Source organism: Cnephaeus nilssonii (genome assembly GCF_951640355.1).
Source record: "Cnephaeus nilssonii genome assembly, chromosome: 3".
Classification (NCBI taxonomy): Eukaryota; Metazoa; Chordata; class Mammalia; order Chiroptera; family Vespertilionidae; genus Cnephaeus; species Cnephaeus nilssonii.
This window is the reverse complement of record NC_137074.1, coordinates 39,253,309-39,279,277: the sequence shown is the minus strand read 5'-3', so window position 1 is coordinate 39,279,277 and position 25,969 is coordinate 39,253,309. Positions and strand designations below refer to the sequence as shown.

Genomic DNA, 25,969 nt, shown 5'->3' with positions numbered 1-25,969 from the left:
ACATACCTCTACTTCATCTCCTTCACTAATTTCTTTTTTTATATCAGGTGGTGGTGGTAATCTAACTTCATTAAATGGAACTTGACGTTCTGGTTGCCAACTGAAGGATTAGAAAAGAGATAAACAATTTTAAAATACATTATCTCAATACCCCCTAATATGGAAGCTATATAATCTATGCTTAGTGCTGTATATTTTTCATATTAATCATTTAGTTTTCCCTAAGAAAAACGTCATATTATATATTTTCCAAGTAATTAGTTTGTTGAGGTAGAACAGATTTTGCATGATTCTTGATAAAGTTTATAAATAATTAACATCATTGAAAATAATTACATATTACCTGCCAAATTACTCATCTTAAGGGAACAGTACATACATTATTCTGCAAATGATATGGGCTACATTCATAATAGTAGTAGATTCAAAATAACATCCCATCAACACCACTGCTTAATAACAGCAGTGGAATCAACTTCAAACACATTTATAACTGGATGAGACATAATTCCAGAGATTATAAAACAATATAAACGGCATAATTCCGTTTTAGTGTACATGTTCACAGAAACACAGAAAATTACTCAATTATTTTGAATAGCTGAATTACATTACGTTCAATTTCCTCACATAAAAATTATCTTTTCAACAATGAACACAAACATAACTAAAACCAGTAAAAGCTTAGTTTTAATGTTTGTAGCAAACATATATCGAAGTTACTAATTTAGCTATTGTTTAACTGACATTTTTTATGTTGTATTTTATAAGCTGAGTTGATGAATAACTTTAAGTTCTAATAGGTCATTCATATGCTGAGAGGTATACCAGCACATAAAATGTTCTTTTAGCATCTATCTGCATGGGATGCATGGGATATACACACACACATAGCAGAAGGCAATAAAAGATTTTTGAGTGCTTTCTTTTCACCATTACTATCTAAATGGCAGCTGCTCAAAGACAGAAATCATCACAACACTTGTTTCTACATGAAACAGCTGTTGGGCAGATATCTTTTCAGGCAGTTCCCGAGCCGCTTAAAAGTGAAAGTTGAACACTTCTTTTCTGACCTTCAGTTATACACAGCCATTGCCAACAGAAAGAGAAAAGTAATTAGACAAGGCCAGCATACTCTTTCATATTTTAAACATTACCTAGCTGTTACAGTATCTATAAACTGAAATTCCTTAATATTCAAACTATTTGAAAATGACTACCAGTAGCCACTCGGAAGGCTTCCTACAACATTATTTTAACATCTGTGCTTTTTTAAGAATTAAAATCCCATTTGTGCCATGTATTTTTGCAAAAACTACTTACTGATTCATGTTCACATGTGTTTTGGCAAAGAAAGGGGTCATGAAAAAAAGTAATGAGTAAATGGTGGGTAGAAAAACAGGTGAAGAGTTATCAAAACTAGAATTATTTAAATTCGTAAGATGATCAAGCCATCAAAAATCCTGTCCAAAAGCAAAGTCATTTTTCACTGCCAAAAGGAAGAACCAAAAGCAAACCATTTGGCACTACCCATCTTTAAAAATAAGATCTCTATCAATAAAAAAACAACTTACTTGTTCTCAAAAACAACTGTGAGGGAGTCTTCATGAACATCTTTGATAAATCCCTGCAAAAGCCAAAAACATTAAAAGTATATCAATATTCAATTAAACATTATGTTAACTCTAAAAGGCAATAATACTAGAGATATAAAGAAAATATGGAGTACTGAAAAGAACACATAGCTAGAATTAGGCAAATGTGGGTTTGATTTCCATCTCATCATTTGTGAAATGTATGACCTTGGAATTTACTTAAACTCTCTGAACCTGTTTTCACACAATACTATAACCTTCAGGTAGGTAGTTTCAAATACCTACCTTGAAATTAGTAAAAAGCCTGAAACATCATAGGTATTAGTCAATACAATACTCAAACTAAGTGAGGCAGTATTTAGTACTGTGACTAATAAATAGTTGAGGCTTCCAGATTCACATGCCAGGCTCTCTATCACTTATACATTCTTGAGTGAGGTATCATACCTCATGTAACTGAGAATCAAGTAAAATAACTAATGTTTACCACAGTACTTGGCATGGAGGAAAAACTCAAATTTATTATAAATATTAGTTATAAATATTAAATTATAGCCCACCTTTAATAACAAGACAAGACCACATTCTGAATACTAACCTTGCCATTAACCTAATCTTATTTTTCCTACAACTTCTCTTCCTTCTTTGCTTAAAAAAAAGGCGGCTATAGTGAGTGCATTGCCTCCAAACCATTTTGGAATGAATATAGACTTGAGGCCCAGTGCACAGATTCATGCACCGGTGGGGTCCCTTGGCATAGCCTGCAGGGATCGAGTAAAACCGGCAGCCCAACATTCCCTGAGGGATGTAGTAGTGTGAGAAGCAGCAGGCAGCCAGGGAGGAGCCCGAGTCTGGGCTGGGCACTGCGCCGCTCCCGCTCATCGCAGTCCTGCTGCGCCTGCCACCGCTGCCACTCAGTAGGCTTGATGCCGCTCCGCTGTGGTCTCTGCGCACCCATCCTAGGGTGATACCAGCGTGCCCATGACTGAGAAGCAGCAGAGGGCTCATGCCCAGTCAGTCCCAATGCTGGTCCCAATCCTGGTCTGGATGGGGGAGGGGCCCACAAGGGGAGTGTCCGCGGCCCGCTGCCGCAGCTGTGCTTACCAGCCGTGAGGCAGGCGTCTGGCGCTCATTGGTCAGCTGAGCAGCACTCCCCCACTGTGGGAGCACACTGACCACCAGCGGGCAGCTACTGTGCTGAGTGTCTGTCCCCTGGTGGTCAGTGCACGTCATAGTGACCAATCAACTGGTCGACCAGGCTTTTACATATAGACTAGAGGCCTGGTGCACAAAATTCGTACAACTCAGGGGGGTCCCTCAGTCCGGCCTGCGCCCTCTTGCAGTCCAGAAGCCCTTGGGGGATGTCTGACTACCGGCCTAAGTCGGCAGTCAGACATCCTTAGCGCTGCCACGGAGACGGGAGAGGCTCCCACCACCACCACTGCGCTCACCAGCCGTGAGCCCAGCTTCTGGCTGAGCAGCGCTCTCCCTGTGGGAGCGTATTGACCACCAGGGGACAGCTCCTGCGTTGAGTGTCTGCCCCCTGGTGGTCAGTGTGCGTCATAGCAACCGGTTGTTCTACCATTTGGTCAATTTGCATGTTAGCCTTTTATTATTATGATTCTCACTAAAAATCAGTAGTCATTTTCTAGCCTTAAAATTACTTTATCTTCATTTGAGAAATATAGCTGAAAGAAATCATTAGACCTAACATACTCAAGAAAGAGCAAAGGACTTGGGTACAGAACTGTTGTTTAAATCTTTGGTTCTACCACTATTTAACCTTGGGCAAGCGGTCCTTGGCACCTGGTATAATTACAACTGACATTAAATGACACTTTATATTTCTGTCAATCAGAAATGCAAAGTTCTCAATCTTAGTCAAATGCATACACACACTTTGAAACACTACTTAAATATGTTTTAAAAACAAAGATCAGACTAAACTTCCTAAGATGCACTAAAACTAGCTAAATAAACACACATTTTCAGTTCCTGGTTAAAATATGGCAGAAATGAGCACATCTGTTTACCTCATCTCCTTATCAGAAGTCCATTAAACACCAAAAACATTTTTAGGCATAACCCCCACCTCCCTCCACACACACACACACACAAAAGAAACACACACAAAAATGCAACAAAATTTAGTAAACTCACAAAATAGATGGAGAAGCCTAACCAATTTCTAAAAAAGCAACAACTACTTGAATACTATTCCTGAGACATTCTTCTAAGTAAATCAGCAAACCAAAAACTATGAAACAAACTGGCAGTGGAAAAAGCAAACAGCAAGATCAGCAATACCACTCCAGAAAAATCTTTGGAACTTAGAAGAGGGTAACAGGGGCTGAAGAAAATATTTCATTTTCTTCAATAATATAGAAATCACCACCATGGCTGGTTTGGCTAGAGCTGGCCATGGCCTTCTGCCCTCAGACCTGGTCACAGGATTCCCTGTCAAGAGTGAGTAAATGGGTTGCAGATTCCCCAGCTCCAGTAGGGGTTGTAAGGGGCATGCAGGTAGGCAACCAATTAATATCTCTCTCTCATGTGGATTTTTTTTTTCCTCCCGTTTCCCCCCTCCCTTCCACTCTCTCTAGAAATCAATGGGGGGGGGGAAATATCCTTGGGTGAGGATTAAAAACAAAAAAATCACCATTCACAGAATGTAGATAACTATAATTCATCTCTCAGTACACTCCTCCCACATCTGCTACTCAATTATATGATTTGTAATTTGACCCTGATTGCTCTCCAGCTTTAAAAGCCTATAACCTGATTTATTTGTGTTAAGGGTTATTTCAATGCAAACATTTTTTGAGGCCTAAAACTCAGGATACAGGAGGTTCTCAAATAGTACATTTTAATGTTAAGGAGAAGAAAAAAAATCTATTCCCGTCCTGTGTGGAGTTGGCCCATTCACCCCATACCTGTGTTCGTTTTCTCTCAGCACTCCAGTTTCCTCCCACATCCTGAAGATGTGCACATGAGGTGAATGTCCCAGTCTGAGTGAATGTGGGAGGAGTGTGCCCTGAGATGGAAGGGATTCCTGTCAAGGGCTGGTTCATGTCTGGCGCACCAAGTTGCCAGGATAGGCTCCAATCCTCTCTCCCCCCACCCAAATCCTGAACTGGAAGAAGCAGGTTGAAAAATTGTTTTTATTAATCTTTCTTAAATTCCGTATAACTCAAATTTCAATGTTTAATGTTAAATGTGTTTTGAATATACTAACTAATAAAGAGGGAATACGCAAATCGACCGTAACTCTGTGACAAAGATGATGGCGCACACAGCCAATAAGGAGGGAATATGCAAATTGAGGGTCACTCCAAGAAAAAGATGGCCGTGGCCGGGGCTGGACGCTTGTGTCATTGCCATGGCAACAACACAGGCATTCCACCCCACCCGCGGAGGGCCTGTGGGCAGCGCACAGGTGCGGGAATGGCCGGAGGGCAGGGCAGGACATTCCGGACTAGTGGGTGGCGCGCGCAGGCACAGAGCAGCTGGGGGGCAGCACGCACAGGCGCAGAGCGGCCGGTGGCAGTCATGAACATGCCAAGTGGAGCCTGCAGGCCGAGCTGAAGTAGCGCTTGCAGGGCATCAGTGCCGAGGAGTGGCTGCTCAAGTCCCACCTCCTGGCCCAGAAGGTGTGTGATCGCAGGGACAGCCACCATGGCAGGCCAGATTGACATCCCCCTGGCTGTGCCACGGGGGTTTGCGGATCTGTGCAGCCGCAGGCCTCCGGTGCACACATCCCCTCCTCCCCCGCTGGCGTGCGAACATCCCCCAGCGCGCTGTCACCCACGCGCGCCTGCAACAGTTCCGGACCATGGAGCGCGCAAGTTCCCCTCCACCGCACTTCCATCAACCCAGCATGCCTACATCCCCCACAGGACGTGCGCACGTCCCTTCCGGCACACTCACGTCCTTTGGAGAGTGTCTGGGTATCCTGGGCGCTGAGGGTGGGCGCCTGTGAGATGACAGTGAGAGGGGAGTGATGATGACCTGTTCCCGCGGAGGCCAGTGCAGTGACAAAATCACCTCCGTGGGGCTAATGCAGGTGCTGAGGCGGGAGCAAGGTGTGGACAGACACACCTGGTGGGCACGGGCGGCCCTTGCTGAGGTGTCTTTGGTCAGCTTTCAAGATCGGGAACCCAGAGGAGGCGAGGAGTTCTGTCCTCTCAGTGAAATGGTGGGATAATCGGGGCAACTGCAGAGGAGAAATGTGCACTTTGGGAGCCAGCACTCATGAGCGAAGGCTGCCCTGACTGAGCCTTGCTCGTTTGGAGCCTAGCAGACTCCTGCCGGGCAGCAGGTGACAGGATGTGCTTTTCCGAGTTAATGAGAGAAAACTGATTCTCCCGCTGCCCGCGAAGGCGGAAAGTGGAGTGGGGAGACATACGGGGAGTGAGCGAGGTTCCCTGTCTGGGGGTCCCAAATCCACCGTTGGTTCCTTTCACTGCTGACTAGAGATATACAGGGTTGTCCCCCCATATGTATACACACTTTGAATACCTACTTATTCCAATGGGTTTAAGCATGAAAAGAAACAACAATGGAGCTGTCATATGTTGAAAGTGCGGAAACAAACCAGCAGTTGGACATTCACCGAAGCGTCCGGGATTGGAGAGGGTGCAGGCTGGACTGAGCACCGCCCCCCTGCCGTGCATGAATTTCATGCACCAGGCCTCTAGTTTATTTAGAAGTCTGGTGACATTTTTGTGATCAGAAATATGCTTTAGGAATGTTTATATATCAACTAGAGGCCCTGTGCACGAATTCATGCACGGGTGGGGTCCAGCCAGCTGCCCTGATCAGGGTCCACCGGGCCAGGCTGGCAGGGTAGGAGCCCTGGGCAGTTGGCAGGCCGGCCACACCCTCTGGTGGAACTCCCGGTGGAGGGGACAATTTGCATATTACCCTTTTATTATATACGATTAGCCTATGGTAAACTTGGTTTTGTTATAGGTAGTTTTGCATAAGGTTCCAGTTTCCAAGAACCAAGGGATGATGTTAAGTGAGAACTTAAGTGTACTTTCCTTTCAAGAGTGCTATAATTGTTCCTGTCTTGCAATTCTGGACTCATTTTTTAAATTCCTATCCTCCCAAAGCTAAAAATTAAGAATTGTCATTCTAGTACAAGTTCTGATTATCTGACCATACTATATTAATGATATCCTGGTCTGTTTCTCTATTCCTAGTACTTCATCCACACATGTACTTTCAGCAATCATTTTTTGGTGAGCACTTTCATAGTTATGTTACTAACACATCTATTTCTATTATACTCTTGCAATTTCTAAGTAATGTTTCAGAAACTTAGAATTTTCAAGTTCATGAATATTAGAGTAAAACATATCTTACCATCAGAGGTCAGTCATACTTTCAACTTTCACTAACGTTTTCTATTTTCTAGTCCTTCACAAACAACTTTCAGAATTTGGAATGTTCCATTATGTCAAACCTTATCATCCTATCTAATAAAGAAGGAATATGCTAATTGACCATCACACCCTCACAAAGATGGCGGCACTCACAGCCAATAAGGAGGGAATACGCTAATTGACTGTCACGCCCTCAAAAATGGCGGTGCCCACAGCCACAAGATGGTGGTGCCCAGTCCCCTCAGCCCCACTGGGGCAGCAGGTGCACAGCACGGCTGGGCCCGCCCCCAGGTGGGTCCGGCCGCTCCGCGTGCCTACTTCCCGAGTCCCCCAGTCCCCTCAGCCCCCCAGCCGCCCAGGGCCGGCCAGAGGTGCAGGCAAACCTTAGATGGCAGCTGCCCAGCCGCCCAGGGCCGCCCGAGGCTCAGGTAACCAGGGCTGGCCTAGGGTTGCACTGGCGGCAGTGGCAGCAGCAGAGGTATGATAGGGGTGTCGCCTTCCCCTGACCGCCAGGTCACCTCCCAACCCTGAGGGCTCCCGGACTGTGAGAGGGGGCAGGCCGGGCTGAGGGACCCCCCCCTCCAGTGCATGAATTTTCATGCACCAGGCCTCTAGTTCCTGTATAATGTGGATTAGTTCAAATCAGAGCTCCAAGTCATTAGGAAATTCTACTCATTATAATAAAATCCTTTTCTATCTAAAAATCAGTGCTTATACCTGTCCCCACCCCACCCCCACTTTACTTCCAGCACATCAGTATTGGCTTTGTTTGGATGCACATTTTTCACAAACTTTAAGAAAAAAATAAAGCTCTGGACACCTACTCATATTGTTTAAATCCTTCAGGCATAAGTTTAAATGGATTAAGGACCTGACAGCCAGTCCTTTAAGTGCATTTGGACTGTAGTGAACAGTTAGGAAATCTGTTCCATCCCCCAAAACCTAGATGCTAAGGATAAGATACTTTAGTGGCTAGCTCTCTATTAAATTGTGTCTATTTGGTACAGGACAAAGTCAATACTTTTCAAGACATTTTTTGTACTTTCCAAGTCACCAGAATAATGGTGGGTCCCTTTATACTAAGGAGAGCCAAAACAGCAGAGTTGGATCTTTGCCAAAATCTTTGAATCAAGGGTCACCAAATAACAATAGCCACATTGCATATGGCGGGGGGAGGGCTTTATGACTTTAAGTCTCTAGAACTTTGTCTTCTTCCTGGTACTCCAACATTTGGGGATTTTTATCTCTCTCTTCCTATTCACACTCATCTGGTCCAGGAACCATTATTTCTCAGAACAGAACTTTTCACATTTCTTTTTCATCTTTGCATACATATGCAACCATGGAAGATTCCAAGGCAGCTTTATAAAATAGTCCCTTAATCTGTTCAAACAGTCCAAAATGTCTACATTTGAAACTCTTAACTATAGTTTAATCATCCATAAGTAAAATAAGACACTAACACATCTTACGTGTCATGAAAATGTTCTCCCAGAAGAAATAAACAGATCATCGTATAGTAAAAACCCAAGAATGTCATAAATTATGTGTAAATTGTGGATAAGGGAGGAGATGGTGAGACAGAAAAAAGTTAGCTAGGTAGGGGTGGGACTATAGGAGGAAGAAGTGAAACGAGGAACCCAGCCAGGCAAAGTTATTAGGACACCCCAATTGGGGTGGGAAGGAAGGATGCTTGCAAGCAAGCGTGCCAGAGGCATTAACTTTGAAATGTATGGCTATCACAAAGACAGTGTACAGATAACCAATCACAAGGCTGTGAGGCAAGCATATACTATACAAAAGAGCGAGCACTCCCTTCCCTATGTGAGCCCACGTGGCTTATGGCCATGTGGCCCTCCACACATGGACTATTAGAGACTTTAATTAGCTTGGATACTAAACTACTCCCAACTGTAACATGGAAGGAAGTTCTGGACACTGACCTGCTCCTAGAACCCTAGCTACACCTTTTCCAGGACTGGCTTCTGCCAATAAACTTTGGTTCCATTAACTGTTTTTTTGTCCTTGACTTCATTTTTTTTATTTTGGTGAGACAAGAACTAGGACTCAAAACACCCATATTTTTGGTTTCAAAGGGAACAGCAGAATTCCGTAAGCAGTGGAAGCACTATTTTAAGAAATTATTTTTCAAATGCAATCTAGCCCAAAATAAATTTATTTTTAAATATTCAGTAAGGTGGCAAGTTAACCAATAATCAGCTTTCTAGATAAAAATAACAAGCAGCTGGAAAATAAAAGACAAAAAATATTCTAACAGCATTAAAAAAATAAAACCGTAGAAATGCCCTCAAAAACAAAAAAGTGCATAATGTGCAGAAATCTTAGAAACTTGACTAATAAATATAAATAGAATGTTTAGGAAAATGTAAACCATATCACATTCTTAGGGAGGGTCTTGATATTATAAAAATTTCAATATATCCCTAACTGGGATCCCATTAAAATACTAAGGGAGTATATGGTATGATTCTGTTGGAGGAAAATGGGTTATTCCTAATAAAATTGCACCAAAACAAGAAAGTATTCAAAAAGGAAACTTTTAAATGGTAGTAGGATTTAACTAGAATATACTACCTCTATCCAAATATTAAAGTTCATTTTAAAACTACAATAATTGAGACCGACAGATTCCAAAAAATAGGTTTAAGTCATCTAGAAAACTAAAAACAGAAGAAAATGGATTTCTTCACAAAATAAAAAATAAATCAATGGATAAATGTTTCAAACTTTTTTTAAATCAATAAAGATTTTAGGAGAAAGCCCAAGACAAGTACCCAAAACAAAACAAACAAACAAAAAACAGAGCCACAAACAAAAGTTTGATACACTTATACTACCTAAAAGCTAAAATATAAGCAAACAATACCACAAAGAAAGAAAGAAAAGGAAAGTGAAACAACAGTTAAAATCCCAATTTATAATATTCTTTGCTGATTTAGTAAGAACAAGCTGAAATAAGCTGATAAGAGGAGAATCGGTATTAATTATGTAAATGGGCAAGTCACAAAAAAATAAGTTGTAATTTTAGTAATGTATAAATCCTCTTTTAAGTATTACACATTTACTACAATTTGTTTTGAACTTTGCTTTTCTCTTCCCACTTTATATCTTGTAGATCCTTTCTCATCAGAACATAAAAATCTATTTTTTAAACATCTGCATAAGGTATATGGCTATTTTGTGGTGGGAGCTTAAATGGCCTGTGGTACAAGGAGCACAGGGTATCTGCTTAACATAAGAATACATTTTTGAAGTTACAGAACACCACAAGTGGAAAACAGGTTTTCAACTTGGTAAGTACTCATGGGGAAGGAAATCTTATTGGTTACACAGAAAGCAAGATGGAATTCCTATAGGAATTCAAAGATTGGGATATATAGTCAAAAATAAGAAGGGGTGAGTTATGGACCCTAGCTAATGACTCTGAAGATGGACAAAATTTCTCTTATACACACCTTTCAGTTCCCTCACAGAGAAAAGTTGAAACCATACACATATACATAGCTCCAAAGTTTCCATTATAATTACTAAATTTAAAACCTCTTCTGCCAAGCCAGTATGGCTCAGTGGTTGAGCATCAACCTATGAACCAGGAGGTCACAGTTCGATTCCCAGTCGGGCACATGCCCGGGTTGTCAGCTCCGTCCTCAGTGTGGGGCATGCAGGAGGCAGCAGATCAATGATTCTCTTTCATCACTGATGTTTCTCTCTCTCCTCCCTTCCTCTCTGAAATCAATCAAAAATACTTAAAACAAAAAAACCACACCTCTTTTTCTGTTTGGAGCTCTTTTCATCAGATGATAAAATGCTTTTGCTAATTCATATTTTTAAACTCCAAAAGGTTGACTGGTAGCAATACTAATGTGAAAAAATAAGGCACCTTTCCCTAAAAGCCTATTTAAGCCAAAGTTCCAGAACAAAACATCAAAATCTAGTTCACAACTGGAAAGGCAGCTCTGTTGTCCAAAACATAAATGTAAGTTAAAGTAAAATTTTAATGTTTAAAGTGTGGATCAATTTATCAGAGATTGCTTGTTGTGGCTTAGAAATCTGCAGAAATGCATGAATCCCTCTGAGAACATCCCTACTAACTTCATTAAGAACGTATCATCCTACTCTAGAAAAATTCCTTTAACTGGAAAGTAATTATCATTTCAAATCTGCCCATTACTTTAGATTTTTTAAAAATTCACAGACTTCTTACAATTGTAATTCATTACAACCCTAACTTACATTCCTTATAAGGAAACAGAAACTTTAAAACCTTACTACTCAGCAAACTACTAACAGAAACTGGACAGCATGAATTCTTAACCTTTTGCACTTGGATGTCAAGTGTGACTCCACACGGTTAGCATTAGAATAAAGGAATCGAGAAAAAAGCAAGCGAGTGCAAAGGGTTAAAGGTTGAGTGGAAGCCCAGATCCAAAACTCTTCCTACACTCTTTCTCAGGATCACTGTTGTGAAATTTAGAGACTTTATTTTTCCACTTATTTGGCACAACAGTGAAGTACCCATATTTTTTATGCCTTCTCCAAATATTAGTTCGTGGCTTAATTACGGAAGCAAAGGTGATTAAATACTGTAATCTACAAATAAACTGATTGGAATAAATTCTCTATATATCAGGTCCTATATAGGGCTTATCTGACTGGGTTAAGTCTCCATTTTTCCCAACTACATTAGGTAGAGTTTACTGTTGTGGATAAATGTGATTATAAAGAAAAATGAAAAGTTTAATAGCATAATTTATACAAAATTTGCCTCAGGTTTTTGTTTTCCAAGAATGGCCACAATGGATTTATCACTTGTTACCCTTTGATCAATTATCAGTTTATTTAATGATTCATCCTCTGACCACAGTCTACCTTCTCAGCCCATCAATACTAATGATTTAATATCTCTGAAATCGGAATGCTTCTTACAATGATAGATGGCATCTTAGAATAGCTGATAGCCATATGGCAGTCAGGATATAAATATAAGTGTTACTGTTTAAGTCTGCTCAAAGCCCTGGCCAGGAGTTCAACTGGTTAGAGCTGTGGTCGGCAAACAGCGGCTGGCGAGCCACATGTGGCTCTTTGGCCCCTTGAGTGTGGCTCTTCCACAAAATACCACGGCCTGGGCGAGTCTATTTTGAAGAAGTGGTGTTAGAAGACATTAAAGTTTAAAAAATTTGGCTCTCAAAAGTAATTTCAATCGTTGTACTATTGATATTTGGCTCTGTTGACTAATGAGTTTGCCGACCACTGGGTTAGAGCAGCGTACTGATATATCAAGATTTCAGTTTCGATTCCTGGTCATAGAATAGCTGATAGCCATATGGCAGTCAGATCCAAGAATCTACCAATGAATGCATAAATAAGTGGAAAAGCAAATCAATGTTTCTCTCTCTCCCCCTTCTTCTTTCTCTAAAATCAATTAAAAAAAAAAAAAGTATGCTCAAACTTGGTTTGCCTGTAATTTCCTTTGACACTTGACAACACCTTGACATTTCATTGAGCAAACCAATGAAGGAGCATTCTAGGAAAGACTAAGGTTTCTTACCAGAAGGTTGTTCTGCTGACACCTTCTGATAAAATCAAGAAAGCGCCAGCACTAAAAGTTGCAGAGTGGGTAAAAACTCTTGGAAGAAAATCCTGGAGATAATTGAGGAAAGCTCTTTTAAAGTTTGCTTGCAACATCAATGCTCTCCATGGCACTGAAGAAGATACTGTAAGAAGAAACATAATCACCTGTAAAGGTGTTTTAACCAAATTTATTTTAACTGGTTTAAATGTAATGCTTACATTACAACAAAATTCTAAAAGATAAAGACTACCTCTCAGGTTAATTGGCAACATTTCCACTTAATGCCTCTTATACCTGATGCCATTTTCGATACAATGAAGTTGTATGGATCTTCCACTAACTTCCCAAATGGAAAAATAATCTAGTACTTGGACTCTAAACCCAACTTCCAACTAGAGGCATCTCTATCTTTGGCTTACTTTTACACCTCCAATCAACATGCCAACAGTCAGAATCATCTGTTGTCCTACTTTGCACTCTACACACATATGATCCGATTTACAGGATTAAAAAGAGAAAACTGAATATAGCACAACAGGTCTGTAAGAGCCCAATCATTAAGGCATTCATTGTCCATAATAAATTAAACTTCTCTCCCATGCATATAGAATGGCACTAGCTATGCACCATCTTTGAAAATTTGAGAAAAGTGTGTTTTTTAATTCAGATGAGAAACTCTATTAGGTTGAGAAAACGAATGGGGGCTTCCCAGATATAAGTGGTCATCATAACCTAAGCAATCCATCTATATATATATACATATATATACGTGTGTGTGTATGTGTGTGTGTGTGTGTGTATAAAAGCTTAAGCGACCAGCCGGTAGCTATGATGCACACTGACCACCATGGGGTAGACGCTCAACGCAAGGGGGGAAACCACAGGCATGGGAAATTGGAACAGACTGATGAATCTCAGAGGGAAGGGAAGAGGGGGGAGGGCAGGAAGAGATTAACCAAAGATCTTACTAGAATATAGCATACTAGAGGCCGGGTGCACGAGGTGGGATCCCTGGGCCTGGCCTGCGGGGATTGGGCCAAAACCGGCTCTCCCACATCCCCTGGATTGCGAGAGGGCACAGGCCAGGCCGAGGGACCCCACTGGTGCACGAATCCTAGTTTTGTGGGGGTTTTTTAATTTCTTTATTGATTAAGGTATTACATATGTGTCCTTATTCCCCCATTACCCAACAAATCCTAGTTTTATATGAGTCTCAATCTGCAAACAGTTGAAGCATCTTAAACGAAGGTATTCCCAGGAACTTAAAGGTATGCTAGAGGTACTTAAAGCTACCCCTCTCCCGAACCCCCAATAAATACCATGGTAAATCTCCCTGGAGCTTTTATGTCACACAATTTAAATAATTTATAATAAAGCAATATTTCAGTTAGCACATATAGAAATAACTCATTAATAGGGAAAGGGAAAAAATCTATTAAAAGACAATATAGTATAGTGGGGTTTCACTATTAAGACGGGCTCAAATCCACTATTTACTATGTGGTAGGTAAAACAAAAGACAGGGCCCAGGACAGTAAGATAAGGAAAATAAGGCTCCTAACTCACTTATTTGCCCAAAAGCAAGTCACAATGTCCCACTTCAGGACTCTATGGTCTTCCCAAAGCACCTAAGAGACTTTTGGGGGCAATTCTCAGCAGATTCTATAAACTCTGAATGAGACCCAGCTTTCTTGGAGTTGGACATCCTCCTCCCATCCCAATCCTAGAATTGAGGAAGATTTGGCTAAAGAGAGCAAATACCAATTCCCTCACATCTCCCCACTCCCCATTAGTACATGGTGCTAATACAACTGCCTATATTCAAAAATAATTCTTGATGTAGTAAATATAAAATGAATGAGTGAAACACTATAAGGAAACCTAAGAAATGTTATGTATAGTCTGAACATAGGATGTCTTAACCAGGACTGGAAACCCTGAAGCGTTAACAGGGAAATAATAGTTCAGTACTACTATATATATATATAAAAAAAAAAAATTAAAGTTCTCTATGGCCAGGGATACCAGAATGTCAACAGATAATAGATGTGGAGGGGAACTCTTACAATAAATGACTCTTAAGCAATCTCAAAAAGGGACAAATGACATCCCAATAAGCAAATGGGCAAATGACAGACAACTTACGGAAAAGTAAATCCAAGTGGCCAACAAATACTAAAATTCACAAGTGGGGATCTGCAAGTCAAAGTTCCAATGAGATCCTCCTTTACATCCGACAGGCAAAGATCAAAGATTATAAAACCCATTCCTGGCAAGATGTAAAGAAAAGGGCTGACATTCACTGATGGAAGAAAAAGGAAGTGCTAAGCCTTTTTGGAAATTTAATCTGTTAACATTTATTAGAGTTAAAAAAAAAAAAAGTTCCCTTCTACAAGCTATCCCACTCTTTGAAATCTATGCAATGGAAACAGGTATGTGGAGTAGCAAAAAAATGAGAACCAAGTGTCTACTAACTGGGGAATGACTGAATTTCATGGTAATTCTTACTGTGAAACATTACATAACCATTAAAACATAATTACATTCCAAGTAAAAAGAGCCAAGATGTAGATTATCTTCTTTTTATAGAGTATGGAAAAATATACACGAGTATCTGAATGTGTACCTATATACTATTCTACTGAGTATGTAGGCAAATCAGGTATGATGTATACTTGGCTATAAATGGATTACCTAAAATGAAATGGGGAAGAAAGGATATCAAGTGGTGAAAGGAAGCCAAGAGGAGGAAAATAATTACACCCAGCTGGTGTGGCTCAGTGGTTGAATGTCAACCCATGAACAGGAGGGTCAAGGTTTGATTCCTGGTCAGGGCACATACCCGGGTTTTGGGCTCTATCCCCAGTAGGGGGTGTGCAGGAGGAAGTTGATCAATGATTCTTTCTCATCACTGTTGTTTCTATCCCTGTCTCCCTCTCCCTTCCTCTCTCGGAAATTAAAAACACACACACACACACACACACAAAAAACGTATTTTTAAAACTTACAATAAAGCAATATACTTATGCATGTGTAAAATTATACGTATGTATATGTATGTATAAATATTTTTAGGGTTTAGATATTAAGTCAGCATTTTTTCCTTACAGCATCTAGTATATACATTACTACTCGGCACATCTTTAATTTTTCTATCTCTAGGGACCTCAAATCTACTTTTAAAGTAACAGACTTGTTTTATGTTTACACTTAAAAGATCTAAGCTGTAATTTGATTCCAATAACAAGCACAAACATTCAAGACTGCTGCTGCAATTAAAAGAGTCTTAACTTCACCAGGTAACTGATTCAAACTCCCGTGTTTATGTCTAATTCCCCTCTTCTCTAGATTATATCTGTACTATAGGCCCGGTGCACAAATCCGCACGGGTGGGGTCCCTCAGCATGGCCAGCGGGGATTGGGCTGAAACCCAGCAGTCCACTGCCGCTCCTGCCTGCCACTCCCGCTCATCCCAGCCTCTGTGCCTGCCACCAGCTTGCGCCCAGTCAGTCCTAAGCAGAAGAGGCCGCGTCACCAAAGCACCACTGGCCAGCTGTGAGCCCTGCGTATGGCGCCTGTCCCAAGGAGGGTGGGGGTGCGGCCAGGACGCAATCAGCCCTCTGGGCGGGTGGTGGGACACCCTTGCAGGACTGGGATCCAGATCCATTCTGCTGACGTTCGCCCCGGTTGTTGGGAACCACCTGGTGGCCGCTTTTATATCCTTTCTTCCTTGCGGGGCATCTAGGGAGCAGAAGCGGCCATGGTGCCTAAGGCTGATTTCCAGGAGGCCAGCGGTGCCAGTCTGTCAGTGCCTGGCCCGTTCTCTGGAGATTGGACCTGCAGGACTACTGAGTAGTGAGTGGCTGCCACCGGGCTAGTGGACCGCTAGGATGGGTGGTCAGCTGAGCGGCACTCCCACTGTAGGAGTGCACTGACCACCAGAGGGCAGCTCCTGCATTGAGCATCTGCCTCCTGGTGGTCAGTGCATGTCATAGTGACCAGTTGACCAGTCGTTCGGTCGCTTAGGCTTTTATATATGTAGATATGGTCTAATTTGTATAGGAAACACCTTCTGCAGTTAACAGTGTCAGTGAGTATGCTTTCCTGATTCGCCATTACATCTACAATGGTGCAGTCAAAAAGGACATTGGCGTTTGTTTCTCAGCTGCATGTGCACTGCTGCACTGACCTGGTCCTTACGTGTGAGAATAAGCACCTTCCTCCTGTCATCAGGAAGACTGTGGGCGTTCCCTCAATATATTTTCAATTGTTTGACTGGATATGATTAAAAGTACATATATTTTGGGGGGTAGTCAAATGAACACTTCTGTAGGTATTTCATAAAAATATTTTATTAACTGTTTTCTCAGCTGTTATATTCTACCAAATATTGTTTTTAATTCCCTGAGAAAACATGTTAAAATGTCCTGTTACAATTATGAATTTTCAAATAAACTTTGCAAATCTCTTTAAAAAATAAAAAGTAGCTTCAAACAATACACTTTTTAAAAGATAAACTAATCTACAAACAGAAATTATTTTAAATCAATGGACACATCCCACAAATAAAAAAAATCTGCAAATTTACTAATCATTTTATATATAAACTATTACATCATTATGGAATAAGTTATATTAAGGAAAAAAGTTATTCAAGGTAAGCCTTCAGCATTCTTTAATATTGAACATTTAAGTGTTCTAAATAAAATGACAATGAAGGTATGAAAATTTCGTAAGAATGCATAAGTACCTACTAATGCTTGCATAACAGTAATGTTCTTTGCCTATTAATTTCACAAGTTTGTAACATCCAACAGTTCACCTTAAAATGGAATGATTTAGTAGTTCCAAATGGCCACCCAAAACCATTATGACTTTCCTATTGCAAAGAGTTGAAGTTCCCAATAGTTCTTTCTGTATGCATGAAGTTGTAACAATATCTGAACTTGACCAGAATTAATAGGTAACCCCTAAAAAAAAAAAAAGCCAATTTAAGTTGTCTGAATCAAAATTTAAAATGATAAAGTTAGTTTTATATACATGCAATGCTATAATGTCTAAGTCTAACAGTGTATCAGACAAGTGTCCAAAAGTCAAGAATAACTGATTCATTTGTTCATTCAATATGTATTGAAGGCTTACTATTACTAAGTACACACACCAAGTTATTGAAAAACCTGAGACTTGAAAATAACCTGAAAAACTATAAAACCAAACAGTTATAACATGGGAAAGGAAGAAAAGTTTTAATATGACTAATTATCCTGAAGAAATCTTGCCAGGGGAATGCATGTTCCTTTGCCAACAATATCTATAAATTCCATTAGTTATTACTGGGAGAGACTCATCCTCAAAGAAAACTAAGCAAAAGGTGTTGAAGCTACAGTATGAGAGACAAAATAATTGGTATTTTACTCAGATTTAATGTTGGTTCAATTTTTGCCATTCTTTTGGCCTCTTTAAAATAATAAAGGGATTGTTATACATCTAAATATACATGCTCAGAGTAACAAAGTAATGCCTAGTATTGCTTTTGTTTTGCTTGAGCTGTTTTTATTTTTTATTTTTGAAGATTTGGTCCTAGAAAATTTAATAACCATCAAAACAGTTTTACTATTTGCTAAAGATCTGCCAAAGAATCTTCTAAACATAGTCAATAATATTGCAATATCTATGTATGGTGTCAGATGAACACTAGACTTACTGGCGTTATCACTTCAGAAGGTATATAAATGTCTAAACACTGTAGCACACCTGAAACTAATATAGTATGGTACATCTACTGTAATTGGAAATAAAACTTTTGTTAAAAAAGCTCTGGCACCCTAAAAAAAAATGTTACGTGGCACAATTACCACCAAGAAATGCCACATTATTAAAAAAAGTTTCATACTACGTATGCATGTATATAAAACTAGAGGCCCGGTGCATGAAATTTGTGCACGGGTGCAGTCCCTTTGCCTGGCCAGCGATCGAAGCACAAGCATCTGGCATGGAAAAGGCAGGTCCCAGCTGACCTCTCGGCCCTGAGCAACACCTGGACCCCCGTGCACCCCCTTCCACCTGAGTTACGGTGCCCGAGCCCCCATGCGGAGATGCAGTGAGCGCGGCCGGACGCTGCGGCCCGGGGTGCAGCATGGGCCTCTGGGCTGCTCAGTGGCACCGCACAGAAACTGGGGGTGAGGGGGAGGCAGCACGTTCTCTCCCAGCCAGCCTCGCAGACTGGCCCCTGCGGTCCCAGCGGCTATGGCCTGGCTCACCCAGAAGAGGCCGCACATGTACGGGGTGGGCTCCTTGCAGGCGCCTGGCACCTGAGCACGGCAGCTTCCCTGGCGCGCGAGCCCTGGCGTCCCGGGGGAGGGTAGCAGAAGTGAGAGTGAGCTCGGCAGACACACCGCATTCTCACCACAACTCCGTCCCCATCACCCCCACCCCCAGGTGGCAGGTGAGAGGTCACAGCACGTCACCAACGCCCGCCATGTTCCGTACCACCCCCTGGTGGTCAGCACACGTCATAGCAAGCGGTAGAACTCCCGGTCGAACGAATGCCCGAGGGGACAATTTGCATATTAGGCTTTTATTATATAGGATATTTCAAATATTTTCCCAAATACCTTACACAATATAAAGCTAACAATTGAGGATGATATAAACACGTGAATAGTTATACCCAGCACAAATTATAATTTAAGCCACACATCAAGTTTTAAAATTTCTAGTAGCTACATTAAAATAAAAACAGGTAAAAAAATCTTACAATTTAATCCAACATATCCAAAATATTTCAACATGTAATCAGTATTTTAAAATTATGATACATATGATTTTTTTCATACTAAATCTCTGAAATCTAGTATGGATTGTACAGCTAAAGCACACCTCAACTCAGAACTACAATGTTCGCTAATGACTGATTACTATAATCGTGTTGCATTCCTTTCCCTTATGCGCAGGCACACCATTTCTCTTCACTAATACTAGCAGCAGATATTTTAGCAGCTGATTGCCACGTCATTAGTCTTGTGCTGACTTGTTTGGTGTGTGCAACAGGAAATATTTTGCTTTCAGAGAACAAGAAAAATAGGTTTATTTGTGTTGCGCTTATTAATTTGTGCAGTTATTCAGTGTCTGGTAAGTTAATGTTCAAGAAAAAACAATTTTTATTAAAATGTTCTATTATTTTATGTTAACAATTACTCATTTATTTCAGCCCTTTGTATTCAGCATGTCTCTATCGAAATAAGCCTACGTTTCTATGAAAATTGAAGCTTTTGTTTTTTTGCAGCCCACATCAACTTAAACCTTGTTTATTTGGCCCGTGTTAGCCTTTGAGTTTGACATGCTTGTTGTAAAGAGATTTTTTTAAAAAAAAGTTTTTAGTGATTCCAGTGAGGAAGGAATAGGAAGAGATAGAAACATCAATGAGAGAGAATCATCTATCAGCTGCTTCCTGCATACCCTCTCCTGGGGAATGAGCCCAAAACCTGGGCATGTACTATGACCAGGAATTGAACTGTGACCTCCTGGTTCATATGTCAATGCTCAACTACTGAACCACAGTGATGTGGCTAAAAAGTAGATTTTTGTAAAGTGAAGACATAGCTCAAATCATTTTTTCAGGAATCCTCAAAATTCAGTCCTCCTGACTTCCACTGTATTAATTAGTAATTTGTAATCTATCCTATCTAATAAAAGAGAAACATGCAAATTGACCGTACCTCCGCTACGCCCACTAGCCACGCCTACCAGCCAATCAGGAGTGGATATGCAAATAAACCTAGCCAATATGGCAGTTAATTTGCATATCCAGGCCTAGAGCGAAGACTGAAGACAGCATAGAAGGAAGCCAAGCGCTGCAGAAGGGAGCGAAGTTGCGGAGAAGCAAGCAAGTGGGGCAGTGGGGAAGCAGGCGGGGCTGTGGAGAAGGGAGGGAAGCAGGTGGGGCAGTAGAGACTGCCACAGGAAGCCCTATTGCAGGAATCTTCCTGCAACGGGCCTCTAGTATATATATAAAAGCCCAGAGACCAGAACGGCTGAATGATCAGAGCGACCGGAAACACCGGTGGCTATGACGTGCACTGCGGTAGCCAACCAGTCTGATCCAGGGTCCCAATCAGCCCTCTCCCCCCCTGGCTGGCCTGGCCCCCAACACCCCAATCGGGGGTGGGGTCAGCCGGCCAACTGCCCATGGCTCCTCCCTCCCACCAGCCAGGCCCGATGGGCCCCCATTGGGGTGTGCCAGCCAGACCCCACCCGTGCACAAATTCATGCACTGTGCCTCTAGTTAAAAATAATTAGATAAAACATATAATACTTGTACTTCCAAAAAAACATACTGTAGTGATGACAGACATCAGGCTCTCTAGAGTCAGAAAGCTCAGTATGAATCTTGAATCAGCCTCCTATTAATTTTATGGACCTACAATCACTTATAGCCTCAGTTTCCTTAATTGATAACATGATCTCCCCTTCATTGTGAATAAAAGGACTGAGATAAATTCATGTAAAGTACCTGCACCATCTGATAGTTTGCATGCTCAATAAATAATAGGTGTTATTGTTGTTAGAGCTAGATGTGAACAGAACCTAGCAGATTCCACCACTCCAACCGTCTCATACTGCAAATGAAAAAAATCAAGGTCTCACAACCAGTCAGTACAAGAATTAGGGGTCAGACATGGAAGATGGAAGGCATATTGCTCTCCCCACTAAACAAACAAAAACAAAAAAACACAACAAAAACTAGTTTGCTATATCTTTAACATTGTGGTAGAGAACTCACTTCTCCAGTTGTTATCCAGTCACATGTCTGCCCTGTATTTGTAACTGAAATGTAAGCTCACTACTCTAAAATTTCCTTTGAAGAACTAATATTATGCTCAACAAGGCAATTGGAAGTGAGAAGCCCTAGAGTTAAATCTCACTTCAGCTATAGTGTTACCTTGGACAAGTTAATCATGTCAGTTTCCTAAAATGTAAAATGGAGATAGGATACCACATACCTCATGGAATCCTTGAGAGAAAATCAGGAAATACATGTATAAGTGACACAGAATATCTAGTCAATAACAGGCACTCATAGAAAACTATTATCTAACTCACAGAAGGCAAACAAATATGGTATTGGAAATATGCTGCTGCCAAAAAAGTAAAAATATGGAAAAAGCATGCTTTCTGTAAGTAAATAAAGCCAAGGCCTTGGCAATATATCTCTAGATAGATAGTTTTATTAATTTTTTTCAGAGTTTTCATAATCGTGCTGTTCTTATAATATAAAAACAAAACTACAGAAGTATTTAATTTTTAAAAATTGTTAGTTGGCCTTTTCATTTAGTTAAGTCTTAGTTCTTTTACATTTTTATAAAAATCACATTTTAAACATGTGAAACTAAAAATTATCTTTAAAATACCTGGAATTATATGTTATTAAGTGTCCCTAGTATTATTGACAGCCACCACTTTTTCATCAACTAATCTCCACAAAGAAATCAACACTAACGTATACTAACTGTGAAGTCATTACACTCTCAGAATACAACTCCTTCACTATTGCCCCATAGGTCATCATCATTAGTGATGCTAACCTTGTATAACTTAATTATTATCAAATTTCATTTTAACATTAAATTAAGCTAAGTAAATAAGATTTTGAAAATATACTTTAAAATTTGTTTTGTAGTCAATTATATAGTCAAAGAAGAACTCACAAAACTCTAAAAGTATTTAGTTCTATTTTCTATAGAGAAGGCCTAATATTTCATTCAACCATCTTAGAGATTACACATTTCCTTGGAACACCATGGAAACTTTCCTCTATACGAGCCAGAAATTGAGTGACTTTCAACTTACATTAAAAATTATATCCTGCCCATAGTTAGGCAAGTTTCAATGTTATTACAAAGCTTAATATCAGGTACACCAGTTAAAAAGCATTTTAATGACCCCAAATAGGCACAAGGTTTTTGGGGGCAGGGGGTAATGGAAATGTTCTAAAATAAGGTTGTGGTAATGGTTACACAATGCTGTAAATACTCTATCATAGATTGTAAATTCTAACTCACAGCTTTAAAAAAAAAAAAAAGGCATCTTAAATGGCTAGTAGTATAAACCCTAAAATGCCATGCTCCAGGTAGAAAAGGCTATAAAAGCAAATTTCCATATAAAAATGACATCTCCTATCAAGCGCTTAATTAACATATCTCCCATTAGTTCCAATCCCCATAGATTTATAAGGCTGCAAACAAAATATCAAGTCTTTATCTCTAACTATAGATCCACTGTTAATTTATAGTAAGACACAGCTCTGACAGGGTAGCTCAGTTGCTTAGTGCATCCTCCAGATACCTCAAGGTTTCAGGTTTCACCTCTGTTCAGGGCACATATAAGAAGCAACCAATGAATGAGTAAATAAGTGGGATAACAAATCGATGATTCTCTCTCTCCCTCCCTCAAAAAAATAAAAAAGAAAGATAACAGAACATGCTATCATTTGTGTAAATATTTTTTTTTGGGGGGGGGGGGAGAGGATATCCTAATTTTTGGTCAAATCTTCTGCTACACACTGGTTCCAATAATTTGTGAAATAAGTTTTGGCTCCTGGAGGAAACCTTTAATCAATGTCTACAGAGCACTGCTTCAAGGCAGAATGATATTACTACTAATCCCATGACTGAAATTCTTCACTGGCCATTCACATCTAATCCTCAACAACCAAGGGTATTTTTTTCATTGATTTTCAGGCAGAGTGGAAAGGGGGAGGTGAGGGGAGGGAGAGAGAGGAAAAAAGAGGGAGAAACATCAATTGGTTGCCTCCTGCAAGAGCCCAGACCAGTCAGGGGATCCACAACCGAGGGACATGCCCTAGACCAGGAATCGAAACCTTGACCCTTTGGACCGTGGGTCCATGCGCTAATCATTGAGCAAACCAGCCAGGGCCACTGGCAATTCACATTTAGATCCAAGTGTGTGTCTGTGCATATGGACGGAAGGGGAGAAAAAGGAAAATCAATCACCTATACATTGAAAAACACAACTGAAAGAAAAAATACACCAAAATGTTAGCTGTTATTCTCAAGGCAATATCTGATCAGTTTCCTAAATTCCCTAACTAACCATGCATTATTTAATTAAGAAAAAAAAATAATTTCAATTGCTGCTACACTAAATGAAAGAAGCCACACTCAAAATGCTATAATGTGTATGATTCTACAAATAGAGGACATTCTGAAAAATGCAAAACTATGGGAACAGAAAACAACCTAAGAGAGAAGTTAACTACAAAGGGGAATAAAGGAAATTTTGGGGATGGTGAAACTATTCTATCTCTTCATCCTGGTGATGGTTACACAATTGTGAGCATTTATCAAAGCTCATAAAATTGTGTTTCAAAAAAGGTGAATTTTACTATATTCAAATTAATCTAAATTTACATAGTTAAAAATAAAAAAGTGCTTGTGTATTAAGCCAATTTTTCCAAGTAGGAGAAAAAAAAAAATATTGGGGACCCTGAGCTCTTTCAATCCCCTCATTTTACACAAAAGAAAACAGACCCAGAGAGGTCTGTTCAGGGTCCATTCCTAAATAATGGTAAGCTGAAGTACAGACCCAAGAATTCCCATTTACTTAACTTCAAATCCAGGACTTCCTTCTACTTCACCGTTCTCTCTTCTGGAGTTTTTTAGACCACAATTTCCACAAAATGCATGTACCCGTGGATTATGGCAAGAGTAAAATTCAAATGTTCAAATGCAATTATTTTAGTACATAAAAACGTGGCTAGGGGGTCCTTCCCAACCTTTGCCAAAGAACCACTTCTTTGTTAGGTAACACAGAGTAACTGAATCAAAGTCTAAGTAGAATCTAGCAGATACGTGGTTAAGGATAAATAATAGGTACCTTTAGAGTTCCAAAATAGGGACATTTGACTCATTGTGACTTGATACTGAGAAGCCAAAGTAAGCTTGACTAAAACTTTCAATGATGATCACAAATGAGTTGTAGAAAAAAGAAATGAAGGCTATCTTGTGTAGCAATCAACATAAAGTATACTTAGCAAAAAAGCAATGGTGTTCTACCATCTACATGCTGCAAAATAATTTAAGACAAAATAGTCCTTTTCAGTATGACCAAAAAAAAAAAAAAAAGCATGCCTCCATTACACAAGAAGTGTGTAATCAAATAGTGATAAATTAAATTTTTCCAAGGGTGAGAGAGTATTGATGCAAAGCTTACCAACCTTATTTACCCTCGACAGAAAAAGTATGGTAAGCCCATTCTTTGTGCATTGTGCCTGCACCCATTCACAGAGGCAACCTCTAGGCTTCAATAAGAGCAGAAGTCAATGAAGTTATCTACTCAAAGTTTACTTAGGTCCCTTTGTCTGACACTAAAGTTTGTCTCTTTACTGACTGGTTTAAGAAAGAGAGGAAAACATCAATTCGTTATTCCATTTCTTTATGCATTCATAGGTTGGTTCTTGTCTATGCCCTGACCCAGGATGGAACCAGCAACCCTGGCAAGTTGGGAGGACCCTCAACCCAACTTAGCTACTACCCAGCCAGGGCCTGTCTGACACCGAGTGTTAAACCTAGACGGCTACTACAACTAACTTGTCATGCATTAAAATTTCTTCCCATCACACCCTTTTTACTTTGTTGATCACCTAAGGCTAGATGTAAAGTTGTCAAAAGCAGAGGGAGATCCTTTAGACGCCAACTGGGATTTCCCACTATGCTATTGCAGGTGACAGTTCAAACCACATCTCCATAGCTAATCAGTAAACCGGGAAAGGGGGAGGGGGGGGAAACTCGCTGAAAACGGGAAATTTGGACCACCAAACAAAGTAAAATTCCGTGGGATAAAAGGTTCGCTGAAATGAAACGTGGAGAGAGTCAGTCCTGCGTAGGCACAACGCTCCTGTATGAGGAGAAGGCCCCTTCATAAAAATAGCCAGAGCTCTCAAGCATTTGAGATGCTGGCTTAGCGAGGCTGACTGACAGACAACAGCTGGGGAGGTTTTGTATTGATCTTGTAACGTCTTGGCATACTTTGGGAGGCAGGGAGATTCGGGAGGAGGCCGTTTCAATGGCAGCGCCAAACTGGAAGGATTTCGTTTGCAGCTACGGGACCCCCTGCACTCGAAGCCCCTGCCAACTTCTTCTGCTCTCGAATTCCTCGTCCCTTTCCCAGCTCCCATCCCGCAGTAACGAATCTCCTTCCTCCCAATGGAAACAAACAAACAAAAAAAAACCCTCGTGGGGGAGGAAAAAACCCCCACAAAACTCAACACCTCCCCACACCACTGGGTAGTGCCATAAAGAAAATGGTCACTTCCCTACCTGGTTTCCCCTGACCCATTTCACATTTTATTTAAACCATACTTGAAAGCCGGCAAG

The 25,969-nt window shown here is 40.5% G+C and overlaps 1 protein-coding gene across 4 annotated transcripts in view; it reads right to left on the bottom strand.

Annotated features, from left to right (window-relative positions):
* The window catches only part of FXR1 (FMR1 autosomal homolog 1), a 68,209-nt gene that overhangs the window by 41,407 nt on the left and 833 nt on the right, over window positions 1-25,969 (bottom strand). For all 4 annotated transcript variants that reach the window (XM_079766233.1, XM_079766234.1, XM_079766235.1 and 1 more), the window contains exons 2-3: window positions 1,575-1,627; window positions 7-100 (exon numbers count right to left, since the gene is read on the bottom strand). In XM_079766233.1, coding sequence (XP_079622359.1) covers window positions 7-100; window positions 1,575-1,627 — 147 coding nt within the window. The remainder of the gene's footprint in view (window positions 1-6; window positions 101-1,574; window positions 1,628-25,969) is intronic.